General features: G+C 36.4%; 1 protein-coding gene across 3 annotated transcripts in view; it reads right to left on the bottom strand.

Moving 5' to 3' along the window:
• The window catches only part of SHPRH (SNF2 histone linker PHD RING helicase), an 87,228-nt gene that overhangs the window by 15,565 nt on the left and 58,148 nt on the right, over window positions 1-13,515 (bottom strand). For all 3 annotated transcript variants that reach the window (XM_065931191.1, XM_065931192.1, XM_065931193.1), the window contains 2 exons: window positions 10,753-10,824; window positions 9,156-9,344 (listed from right to left, as the gene is read on the bottom strand). In XM_065931191.1, the coding sequence (XP_065787263.1) occupies window positions 9,156-9,344; window positions 10,753-10,824 (261 nt within the window). The remainder of the gene's footprint in view (window positions 1-9,155; window positions 9,345-10,752; window positions 10,825-13,515) is intronic.

Raw genomic sequence — 13,515 nt, 5'->3', positions numbered from 1 at the left:
CAGACTTTCTTCTATGTCATCCTTCTATCATTCAATCCCTCCAACAATTCAGGCAAGTTCATGTTTGATTATTTAAATCATTCAACAAAAATTTTCTGTGCACATAAGTGACAAGAACTACAGTAGGCACTGGATGTACAAAGATGAAGATATTCCCTTATTCCCGAATGCATACAGTCTAAAGTATGTTACAGAGTATGGAGAAAAGCAAAGTCTTACCCTGCTGGGCTGACTTGGAAGTGACTTAAGTGAACGCTTTATTATACCAGCTTTAATAAGCATTATCCTCATTCTACTGTTCTTCTTAATGTTTCTTTTTATCTCATATACATAAACGAACTTTGGCTCAAATCTGCCAGTTTCTGAAGAGACTACACAATGTGTTCACTGCTACAGAAAAGAAACATTCAGCTTGTTGAATAGATTGAAACAGGAAGAAGGTGATAGATTATATACAGGTTACATCTGTATAGGAGGTGATCACAGAAAAGGCAAAAAAGATATGGGAGAGGAAAAAGGGATGTATTTTCAATCTATCCCTGTGCAAGGTGTTAAGAGAGTGTGGATATTCTCAAGACATGTAAACTGGTAGCCTTAATTCAACCCAGCTGATGTTTTAGCTATGTCAGTCAACACACAGATGCACAGTTAGGCTGGAATTAGGAGAGTGCATAGGAATAGAAACCTCCCCAAACTACTAGATTATTCCTTAATATCTGAGATTGATAAAGTTGCATTTAATTATAGCACCTCTGTCCTCTTCTATTGTTCTCATCCCTTTCCTCATTCCTATCCTTTCTTGACAGTCTCCAGTTTTTCCAGATATATATCTGCCAACCCTGACTCTATGATTAATGCTCGATTTTTCTTTGTTTCTGAAACATCAGTGACCAAGGCCGAGCTTTGGAAAAAAGACCCTTCATTTGTCCTCTGCCTCTCCTCACTGTATCTTTGTGGCCATTCTCTCTGAGACACAAGTTCTCTCTAAGGTCAACTAGGAACTATAAAAAGAGACATATGAAGTGCAACCATGCAGACCAAGCCAGTGCCTCTCCTGGTTTTCCTCTCATGAGGTAAGCAGCCAAGAGCATTATAATAGTTAATACCGAAGAAAAAGAATTTGGAATTTTCCTTCTTTACAACAGAAGGATCTTTTAAAATATTCTTTATGAAGATTTTTGCTCACCTGCTTATAATTTAATGAGCAAAACTAGACTAAATCTCAAAGCTACATACACAGGTCTTTCACTTTTCGGACAATTAAATACAAAGTGAAAAGCTCCAGGTCACTGGGTCAAGGCAATGAGAAAACGTAGAGCTCCATTAGCAATAAAGTTTAACAAAAAATTTCTCATGAAATCTGGCCTAGAAATTGTCTACTAGCATAACTAAAATCAGAAAGGTCATGTAGCTTCTTATCTCTTGTAAGTAGGTATAATTAATTTTTAAAATCAGAGTTAAATTTGATTGGAGTGTGCAGTTCTATACTCTCAGGCTCTTGTAAAATTCTGAAATCACAGACTCTATGTTAAAAGTTGTTAAATGTGTTAGAAGGATAGAAAACTCAGTTTTGTTTCTATCATATATGTAAGAGACTAAAAGAATTCTAACAACAAAGCAATTAAGTAATATTTAATTTAGACAATGATCAACCCCTCTCCTCCAGAATGGGTCTAAATATTTTACCAATGCCACTTAAGAGAGAGGTACTGGTTTTTATTTCCTGAGGTCTTACTACTGGGGAAAGACAGTGCACCTTAGGGAAAATCCATGAGTATGGTAGAGAAGACAGCATGCAGATGGCTTCACACTATTCCCTCCACATCTATGTCCTGTTGAGACTCCTGACTTGGAGAAGGGAGAACAGACATGGCACCTCCCAACTGGAGCGGCAAAATGCTACTTATACTTGATTCATATAAACAAAAGAAAAATAGTGCTTTAAGAATAGGAAGTTAGTACTGCTTTGTATTGTTATCTTTAGTGACTTATACAATAAAAGTGGAAACTGTGGATTCTGAAGCAGGGCTTGGCAATCCATGACTGAACCCACAGCTCGTTGCCTGTTATATCCCTTCTTCACTGGTCTTAGTCCTCCTTCCTTCGGCTCCTTTTATTTCCTCTGTTTAATCTGTCCCGATGCCTCTCCCACACCTTTTCCTTCCTAGTATCTATGGATTCTCATGGTCAGGCTCAGCTCCACTGGCAGAATTAAAGGCTAAAGGGTCTGCTGTGTTCTGAAGAGCATCAGAAAAAAGTCAACACAAAGGAGATGATGAATGTATTCAGTTTTCATCAAACATCACAGAAAATATTCATGCCTCTAGATTCTACAGGCAGACACACCCTTAGAGATTTTATAGACACTACTAATGTGTATATTATCTTTAACATATCCTCACACTATATTGTGTGCTTAGTCGCTCAGTCCTGTCTGACTCTGTGCGACCCCACAGACTGTAGCCCACCAGGCTCCTCTGTCCATGGGATTTCTCAGGCAAGGATACTGGAGTGGGTTGCCATTTCCTTCTCCAGAGGATCCTTCCAACCCAGGGACTGAACCCAGGTTTCCTGCATGGCAGGTGGGTTCTTTACTGTCTGAGCCACCATATTAGTATATATATTCTATACATGTGAAATACACACAAACTAATATATACAAGACATGTCAAATGATGTCTCATAGTAAGGAGGCCAATCACTTATGACTCTAAAGTGAAGGCAGAATAAAGTCATTTTCAGAAGTGCAAAAACTGATGTGCCATTCACATGCTCATCATGTTAAAATTTCTTGATGCAGTTATAGTACAGTGGAAAAAAGAATCAAAGAATGAGGGTTACATGAATAGTGAAAAGGCTGACACAGAAGTGCAAGAAGCTAGCTAAAAAAATGAGAACTTCTATTAGACTGGGGTACTTAAAAAGATTCTTCACTGAAAAGTGAAATTTAAATGATACAGGATCAGGATTCTGCTCCTTTCTGCATGACTTCAATCACTCTGCTTGGTTCTGTAATGAAAAGTATTTATATAACAAAATGTGGATGTATAAATATTATAATATAAAAATGATACTATCGCAAAAATAGAAAGGAAAGGAATGAAGGAGGAATAGATGCATTAATTTCCTCCTACTTTAAAGTGAGGAGTCAGTGGATACTGTCTAAAGCTAGTTCTTTAAGAAACAAAATTGATGTATATTACTGAGAATCACAGAGGTGATCTTTGTAACTAAAAATAGAAATTGCTCACAGTGGCAAGTCAAAGTAGGATGGATGAAGGAGAACATTAGTTTTCACTGTGGGCCGTTCATTTTATTCTGAATTTATTTTAATCTTTTGTGTAATTTACTTCCACTAAAAAATAACATTATACTGATTTTTGACAGATGAATAAGGGTTTTAGGGGCATGGGTGGGAGACTTGTAATTCTGGGAACTTTTTAAACTTATTGTATCAGTGATACAATTGGGATTGTGTTTATCAAAAGTGATCCTGGTGACTAAGATGGTAAAGAATCTGCCTGTAATGCAGGACATCCAGGTTTGATCCTGGGCTGGAAGATCCCCTAGAGAAGGGAATGGCTACCTACTCCAATATTTTTGCCTGGTGAATTCCATGGACAGAGCAGCCTACAGTCAATAGGGTTGCAAAGAGTCAGACATGACTGAGCAACTAACACACAGTTTATTACAAATGAACTGTTCTTCTGAATTATGTCATTACTCCAGGGTTGTGTAACACTCTACCTACAGTACCTTTCACTGCTCTAGGGTCAAATGGGTGCCTCGCCCCTGTTAGCGGCCACAGGAAAGGAGTTTCAGGCTTGTTAGAAATGGACAATCACAGCTGGAATGGAGCAGAGTTAGTATTTAAATCTTCCAGTTATTACTTGGATTAATTTTTTGCAATCTTTTAAACTTACTATAAGCGCCAAAGATCCTGAGATTAGAGTTTTTTTGAAGATTCATTTAACTGAAGAACATCACTTTTAAAAAGACAGATTTATACAATTTAGCTCCCTCACACCCCCAAAAGAACTATAATCTGTAATCAGTTACAACTAGGGCTATAATTTGGTAATAGGTCACAGATTTTTCTTTAGGTTTCCTTACTGGTTTGTAACTTCCAAATAACCTGAATGTTTCCTATTTTTAGGAAAACAGTATGGAGGAAGTCATTTCCTGTCTTGGGACTTTCTGACACTACTTTTATTCTGGACTTCTCCTTTTAAAGTAGAGCTGACTCTTCCAATTTGCCTGTGCTGTCCATAGTAGTTCTAGTTGAGTAAGATCAGTTAACATTGTTTTATTTCTGTCTGCACCTGTTCACCATGCTAAAAACCCAAGTTGATAGTGACAGATACAATTTAGTGCAGTTATACAGTTTATCTCAGTTATGCAGTTTGATCTCACAAATCAGGAATATTTTTTAAGTACATGCTTGGGAAAATGGTTGGGCTTTTCACATGTTTCTTCAATAAAGTTCAGTGGAAACTCCACCCAGGCAGCCTAGGTGGGAAATTTTACAAGTGCACTTAGCCACAAAAATATTATCCTGTTCTTTAAAGTATTTTGAATAATTATTTCAAAGAGATAAAAAGTTAGCAACTGCAAAAAAGTTAAGGTTATAGGGGATATTATATGTAAATATAATAGATGGGGAAAACAATGGAAACAGGGACAGACTTTATATTCTTGGCTTCCAAAATCACTGCAGATGGTGAATGCAGCCATGAAATTAAATGACGCTTGTTTCTTGGAAGAAAAGCTATGACAAACCTAGACAGCACATTAAAATGAAGAGACATTACTTTGCCAACAAAGATCCATCTAGCCAAAGCTATGGTTTTTCCAGTAGTCATGTAGGATGTTAGAGTTGGACTATAAAGAAAGCTGAACACCAAAGAATTGATGCTTTTTAACTGTGGTGTTAGAGAAGACTCTTGAGAGTCCGTTGGACTGCAAGGAGATCCAACAAGTCAACTGTAAAGGAAATCAGTCCTGAATATTCATTGGAAGGACTGATGCTGAAGCTGAAGCTCCAATATTTTGGCCACCTAAAACAAAGAGCTGACTCATTGGAAAAGACCCTGATGCCAGGAAAGACTGAAGGCAGGAGGAGAAGGGGACAGCAGAGGATAAGATGGTTGAATGGCATCACTGACTCAATGTACATGAGTTTGAGCAAGCTCATGAGAAGCCTGGGGTGCTGAAGTCCATGGGGTCACAAGGAGTCAGACATGACTGAGCGACTGACCACCAACAAGATAATATCAAGTATCTTATATAAGAATACTTAGAGAAGCATATTTAAATATAATCACTTGTGGATTTTATTTACCAAATTATTTTGTCAACTTTAAACTCAGTCAGAATTTTACAATCATTTTTATTCCACCTAGATATTTTAATTATAGTTAGAAAGTACAAGACAGACTTTACAAGTCACCTTCAAGTCAACTGAATAAAAACTGAAAAAAAAAAAGAAAAGAAACAACATGATCCTACACATAGTATAGTTTGACAAATGGTATTGCTAGGCTTCTCTGGGTTTTAATGTAGAAATACAAGATTTTTCTTTTTCTCTACATAAAGGTTGTATAAAACAACTTTTCTAGTTATAGATTTGCTTGTTAAAACTGCAGATTCCTGGACCAGATCCAAGATCTAACAAGTTAGAAGTTACAGGAATGCACCTGAAAATAAACTTTAATTTAAAAAACAGAGCACTTGATCGCGAGGCACTCAAGTTTCAGAAACTGAAGTGCTGTGTGTGTAGTGGGTACTGTTTTGCTGTGGCTATATCCATGTATTCTCTCTTGGATAGAAACTTCTTATGACATAAGAATCTTGTTCATTACAGGGTCAGGGTTTCCAATGACAAAAATGCTTTGTATGCAAGGGAGCCAAGCTGAGGACACAGGGAACAGGTCACGTGGGGCCCGTGCTCTGCCCGGAGGCCTGCTTCACCCTCTAAAATGCCTGGCAGTTGTCAGAACTCGCAGGGGGAATTTTGTTTACTTTGCGAAATACCCAGGAGGTTCCAAGGGTCATTTAGGAATACTGTGACACTGCTGTTAGGGTAGAGACAGTCTTTAACTTAAATGCATACCCTAATTCACTAATGAATACTTTATTCATTTTATTTAAGTGGTCAATCAATAGGATTCCTTACATTGGGAAATACCAGTAGAAAAAAAAAAAAAGTCTTATATTATTTAATTCTATTTTTATGTTCTCCAAATATCCTTTACCAGAGATCAGCTAGATGATTAAGCACCATGTATGAAATTACATTGTTTGCTGTGTCTGAGTGTTTTGACATGAATGCTTAGAGTGAAGTGAAAATTTCAGATAAAAACTTTAATGAAATAAATTTCAAAACAATGCCTTCAGTATTTACATACAGCCATCTTTATATCCCTCAACTCTAAGACAGATGACATGATCAATTAAGTGGGACAGTCCCAGACAGTCAGAGTGCAGTGAGAGTCTGAGAAAACAAGCAGATGCTTCAAGAACGTGGCAGAAATGTGACAGAAAAGGACACAGGCGGCAGAAATGGCAGACAGAAATAGTGACAGAAAACAAAAAGTAAATGAAGAGACAAGCAATGTGAGAACTGTGGAAAGTGATAAAACTTGCTTGCATAGTAAGTATAATATTCTGTCATGTATTTAATAAAAAGGAAACATAAGTATATATACATCTAAAAGGTAAGAGAATTGAACTTTGATAAATTCTGTATTCTTTGTGGAAAAAAAAAATATTTAATTGGAGGACATTTACTTTACAATATTGTGATGGTTTTTGCCATACATCAACATGAATTAGCCACAGGTATACATGTGTCCCCCCCATTCTGAACCCCTCTCCCACCTCCCTCTCCACCCTATCCCCATGGGTGGTTCCAGAGCACCCGCTTTGGGTGTCCTGCTTCATGCACTGAACTTACACTGGTTATCTATTTTATACATGGTAATGTAAACATGTTCCAATGCTATAAAATGTTTTTTGTGGTAGATCCTTCAATTAATTCATGTGTTCATCAATACCCACGAAAGACAGGAAAAAGAGCATAATAAACAGTATTTGTACACTGATATTCCTGTCCCAACAGGACAGCATATGTAACTGTCCTGATCTTTCTCCTAGGTGTCTAGGAAAGTTGCCATAAAATGAACAGGTGTTTGGGTTTGATGGACTCAGTTTCAGAGATGGTGCTGTTTACTCGTAGCTAGGGCAGTCACTTCCTAAACCTTACTGCATGAAGTCTGACACAGCAGTTCCTTCTTACACTTGTTCCCTGTACTGTCATGAATGTGTCCACTGAAGGGTCAGTAGCCCTTCTTAGCCATGCATGCCATCTGTGGACCCTGGGATGCCTGAGGCCAGAGAAGAACAGAGAGGGAAAGAAAAAAGACTTTTTATGTCAAGGAAAGGAAATAAAAAAACTGTAAGTAGGAAGAAAGGAGCGGGGGGAACTGAAAAAGCAAGCGGTTCTCTGTGTGGTCAACAGGCTCAAGTATAGTCAACTCCGGATAATATATGCCGTCCACTTGGACCACTTACTCAACATTCAAACCTCACTGCTTCAGCTTCTACCACCTCACCTGAGTTACCCATTTTTATAGTCACATCTGGAGTACTGAATATCTATCTTCTTTGAAAAGGACGAACCCAAGTATCCCATGATATCGCTCATAAGTGGGATCTAAAAAATTGGTATAAATGAACTTATTTACAAAACAGAAACTGAGTCACAACAGTAGGAAGTAAACTTACGGTTGCTGGGGGGAGTGATAAATTGGGAGATTGGTATTGACATATATACACTACTCTATATGAAACAGAGAATAAGGACCTACTGCATAGCTCAGGGGACTCCACTCAATACTCTTAATGACACATATGGGAAAAGAATCTTAAAAAAAAAGTGGACACATGTATGTTTAACTGATTTACTTTGTGGTACACCTGAAACTATTACTGTAAATCAACTATATTTCAGTAACAGTAATAATAATAAAAAGGTCTCCTATTCTCTGATAAGGACCTGTGGTCATGTCTACTCACAAAATACAACCCTGGACAGTATGTGAGCATACAGCAGCAGGGACCCAGAAGGAGGAGGAATTAATGAAAAATATTCTACTACTTCTAGCTTATGGGCCATCTCCATCAGTCTTCCAACTTCTTCTGGCCTGTATTCTCTACCATACTCATATGCAGAATTGTCCTCTAAGTTTGGTTAGGAAAACAAACAAAAAAAGCCTGTTTACATAAAACAAAGAACAAAAAAACCTAGTAAGGCTTTTCATTAAATAAATACCCTCTCAGGCAGAAAGTCCAATTACAGATCCTACTTGGATTCTGGGCTTCCCTGGTGGCTCAGTGGTAAATGCAGGAGACGTGGGTTTGATCCCTGGGTCGGGAAGAGCTCCTGGAGAAGAAAATGGCAACCCACCCCAGTATCCTTGCCTGGGAAATCCCATGGACAGAGGAGCTTGGTGGGCCACAGTCCATGGGGGTCACAAAAGAGTTGGACACAACTTAGCGACTAAACAACAAATCTGCAATTTATTTTATTTGGATTTTAAATTATAGTCTTCTTTCTTAAAGTTCTGAATGAAGCATGGGGGAAAAATTAGGAAAGTAAAGCAAAGTTTTGGCTATAGTCTGAAATATCAATCCATGCCATCTAAAAATGCACTATCTCCTTGTGACAGTCTTCACTAATAACTTCAGGAATCAATTAATTTTATCCCTCAATTTGGTGCAGCATATCTTCTTTTTCCTGATACACTGGGCTGAATGGAAAAATGAAGAAAAAGAAACCTGGAATTGAACCAGAACTCTATCTAGTATCTGTAGTGCTCAGAAACACTATTAAAAAAAAAAAAGACTGGAATTCTAAGATGCCACTTTTTTTTTGCTATAGTGGGCATAATTATTATTATGTTTGAAAAAGCATTCCTGTGTTCCTACCATGAGGAATGAGTAGATGTACTGAGGCTTGCAGGCAGTATATCTACAGTCAACAGTAGTCGCTTCAGAGTCACTAAGCCAGCCTCACTCTGATTTTGATGCTCTTACTGCCAGATACTGACTCCTATTACACTGCTCTGACTATGCATGTTCTTAGCCGACTTTACCTTCACAGGGATGTCTTCTTCCTGGCTGGCTTTCTCTGAGGTGAAGACATAGGAGATTTCCTTGTGAGACGTGGTCTGGCGGCAGATAGCACACTTAATGGAGCTCCTGTGAGACCCCACGCTGTACTGTTCGATAATAATTGAAATGCACTCGTTACAGAAACAGTGCCCGCAGGTCAGTACTGCCCACTGAAGAAGAAAACACACAGAATATGCCTCAGCGAGATGCTATCAAAGATGCCTTCCAATCTACAAATCTACTAAAAGGAGAGGAAGAGAACCATCATTTTATTTCCTAAATATTTCTTGATATATAATAAAAAACCTTTAAGTCATAAAAACTAAATTATACTTTTAAACTATTTTTTAGTGAACAATAGTTTTTAGTTCTGCTCACACTAATAGGAGGACTGTCATCAATATTTTGTAAGATGTTGGTGTTCTCATTTCAGTATTTAGGAAAAGTGCAAATTAACAGAGTAACAGATTGACTACAATATTAATTCTGAGCTATCATATCCAATACATTCTATACAACTTATTAAACAGATTTAATTTTTTATATTAAACCATTTATTATACAGAAAATGAGATGCAAATGGTAAAGACAATAAAATTTCTGAGACAAATTAGTTGCATGAATCTCATCAAAACTAAAAGTAAAGAAACTACTTACACTATGATCCTTTCCATTATTATAGTAACTTTTGTCAAAATGTTTTTATCACTTATTTATCGGTAACCTCCAGTATTACTGAGATTAATATTCTCTTGCTCAGTTTCCAATCTATCCTTTTAAGATTTATTATCAATAAAATATCCTTTAAAATCTTCTCCATAAATCATGGAGACTAAAAGGTATGTGCTTTCTGATCACTGCTGGTCAGAGCACAGAATTCATATATTTAAACTTTTCCTCTCAGTTTCATAGGAAAAAAGTGCCAGAGACACTTTCACCCATTAAAAAAAAAAGACTTTCAAATTAAAAAAAAAAAAACACAATGAATATTCTATTACGTATTTATTTATCAAAGTAGGAACTTACAGTATCATCAATCACATTTCATAAAATAAAAATAAGAATCTTTTTGAGGAGAACTAATACAGTACCATTTATTTTAGACATTTGTACACTAATATTCAAACACATATAAATTCCTTTAGGATTGCTGTTATTTGTGCTTTAAATTCTGGTACTATTAGATATTAATAATATTAAGTAAGAACTATGTTATTATACATTTGTAATACCGTAAGTAAATCTGTGTATGCTGCATTATATTTCTGTACAATTCCCAAATATCCATGATAAACTGACAGTCAAGTGACTGTAAACAATGCTTAAAATTATTCATCTTTAATGAAAAAGATGGGGTTATTCTAGAAACATGTTTGACCTATCACTTAAGGGAAAAAACATTGCTCAAACATATTTGACATTAAGCATGTTAGTTAACCTTTGGCCCTACCTTTAAGACAGAGATAACATTTGCTTTGCACACAAGGTTTGAGGGTAGAGTGGGGGAATCTGTATGTAGAAGCCTTTGAAAACTGTAAAGTATTTTATAAATGCATGTAGTATTTATTATAATTTCACCTGTTTTCCCAGTTGCCGAGCACAGATTGGACAAGGTTCTGGATTAATACCTCCTGATGTTTTGTCCTGAGACTGTCCAAAAAAGAAGAAATAAAACATGTGTTAGTTATATTTTAAAAGCTGATACATGTTTTACAACTCATTTATAAAATAAACATTGGCAATTGAAATTAAAATAATCTAATAATTGAGATGACCTAATAATTCATATATTACCTAATACTATCAATCCTGAGATGTACAAATAACATTTATTTAAGGAGTGAACAACAAATGGACACAATTTTTAATACCACTTGTGAAAGTTGTCATATTACTACGTTTATGATTATTTGTGATTATTATAGAAGGTGAAATAAAAAGCAAAATATTGATACAATTTAGTTAAATTCTCAAATTTTACTTTCATGCTAGACTTTTTTTTAATAAAGAAATAGGTATTCTGCATATCCAGTTGGCATGGGATCACAGACAAGGGAAGAGGTGGCGTTTATTCACGTAATTCCTTATTAATGCTGATTTCTTCTCAGGACCTTTTCTCTAACTTCACTAAGCAGAAATACTATTAATCTGAGAGCTATCTATGCCCAGAAATCATGTCAAAATATAATAGCTTTTCAAAAATCTCCTTAAAAACTGGAACATTTCCAAAACAAAGTCATCAAAATGAACAAGTTTTAAAACTGAGGACAACAACATAAAGGAAAGTAAATTAGACTCATAGATTACTAAACTGTTCTTGATTACCCTTTGACTTTTATAAGCAGGAAAAAAAAGTAAATTGTGCATTGATTTAGCACAATGGTTCTAGTGGTTAAAACAACTCCATTAACTGTAATGTAAGTATGCAAGCATTTATAACAGTTGAACTGAATCATCCTTTCCCTTTTTAATTAATGATTTATTTCAGGTAGCATGTAACAAACCACTTAAAACCTTGGTGGCTAAAAAAACATTTATTTCTCCTGCTTCTACCAGTCACCTGGGTAATTTTGGGATGGGCTGATTTGCCTCGGGCTGGCCCCACACTCATGTCTAGCAGTTGGTAAGAGCTGGTCTGGGGAGAGGGCTAAGTTGAGGTATTTGCTCCTCAAGAATGGAACCCGGGCTTCTTCACTTAGTCTGAGAGTCCAAAAAATCAACACAACTGGAGGAATGTCACAGTACATTACTGTTGTTTAGTCCCTAGGTTGTGTTTCTTTTGCAACGCCATGGGCTGTAGCCCGCCAGGCTCCTCTGCCCATGGGATTTGGAGTGGGTTGCCATTTCCTTCTCTAGGGGATCTTCCTGACCCAGGGAATGAACCTGTCTCACCAGCACTGGTAGGTGGATCCTGTACCACTGAGCTACCTGGGAAGTCCCCAGAGTGCGTAGACTTTTCAAATCTCTGCTATGACACAAGACCAAAAGCAAGTCATCTGGCTGAGCCCAGAGTCAGCGTGGGAGTGGAGTAACTAAGAGCATGCACACAGAAGAAGGCATTAGTACATTATCTTATAAACAATCTACCGTTTGTCTTCTCTTCTCATTTGATTACCATAAGAATTAGCATCTTTTCCATAAAGGGCCTGGTAGTAAATATTTTAGGCTTTGTGGGCCATGTGATCTCTGCCCCAACAACTCAACTCTGCTATTACATAGCGCAAAAGCAGCTGCACGCAATACTTAATGAATGACAATAGTTGTGTTTCAGTAAATCTTTAAAATTTACAAAAACTGGTGATGGGTTGGATTTGTCCTATGTGTAGTAATTTATGGAGTCCTTATTTTCCTTCATTTATAAACTAAACATTTTTCTATATTTTTAGTCAAATGGGTTTTCCCACATAGATTATATCTTTGGGATTTTCACCTTTTAAAAAATAATTCAACATATAGAGGATATCAACTTATTCTATAACTAAAAAATGATCAACTGTCTCTTAATTTTGACTCTCATATTAAGTACAGAAATCTTATATTTTAAAAACTCATGTCCAGAAATATTAAGATTTTTTTCCCCCATGTTACTTTAATATATCTGGCATTTTTGCATGAGATTGACTTATTAATTCATTTAATCCTCAAGAGGGTCCTACAAGAGTATTACTATTCTCATTTTACAGATGGGACAAAGAGAAGAAAATAACTTGAAAAACAGTCCTATATCTAGAAAATAGTGGCTTCATGATCAAGCTTGCTCTGTCTAGGTCAAAAGTCTACATTCTGAATGACCATGCTATTTTATTGATAATGAATGTTTTCATTTTGTCGTTACTGACATTTAATGATATTCACTCAAATGTTATTTTGCACCAGTTTTTCAGGACCAATTGTAGTCCACTCTCTGCTTCATTTTTCCTATCCAAAAATCTACTACTACGTGTTTCTCTGATAAGTTACTGTGTTGACTCTCACATTTATGTTTGCCAGAAAGCTGAATTACCTTCATCAATGTCTGATATAGTACTTTGCTCACTACTCAGAAAATATGCTGTGAATTACATTAAATAATTCATTGCCATGTCCTCTGATTTAGTAGGTTTCCAAGCACACTTTGCAATTCCAAATAACAAATTAAAAAAAAAATCTGTGTATGCATTAATAGAGGCAGGTGTATATATTATACAGTGCAATCTTCGCCCAGAGGTATGTTGTAATACGATCACTATTCAAGGTTTCAAACTAGTCTGTTTATATTGTGCTATGCTATATAATTGGAGAAGGAAATGGCAACCCACTCCAGTATTCTTGCCTGGAGAATCCCAGGGACAGAGGAGCCTG

Source organism: Muntiacus reevesi, chromosome 3, assembly GCF_963930625.1.
Source record: "Muntiacus reevesi chromosome 3, mMunRee1.1, whole genome shotgun sequence".
In the NCBI taxonomy this organism is placed as follows: Eukaryota; Metazoa; Chordata; class Mammalia; order Artiodactyla; family Cervidae; genus Muntiacus; species Muntiacus reevesi.
Note: the sequence above shows the minus strand (reverse complement) of the source record. Positions and strands in the feature narration are given on the sequence as shown.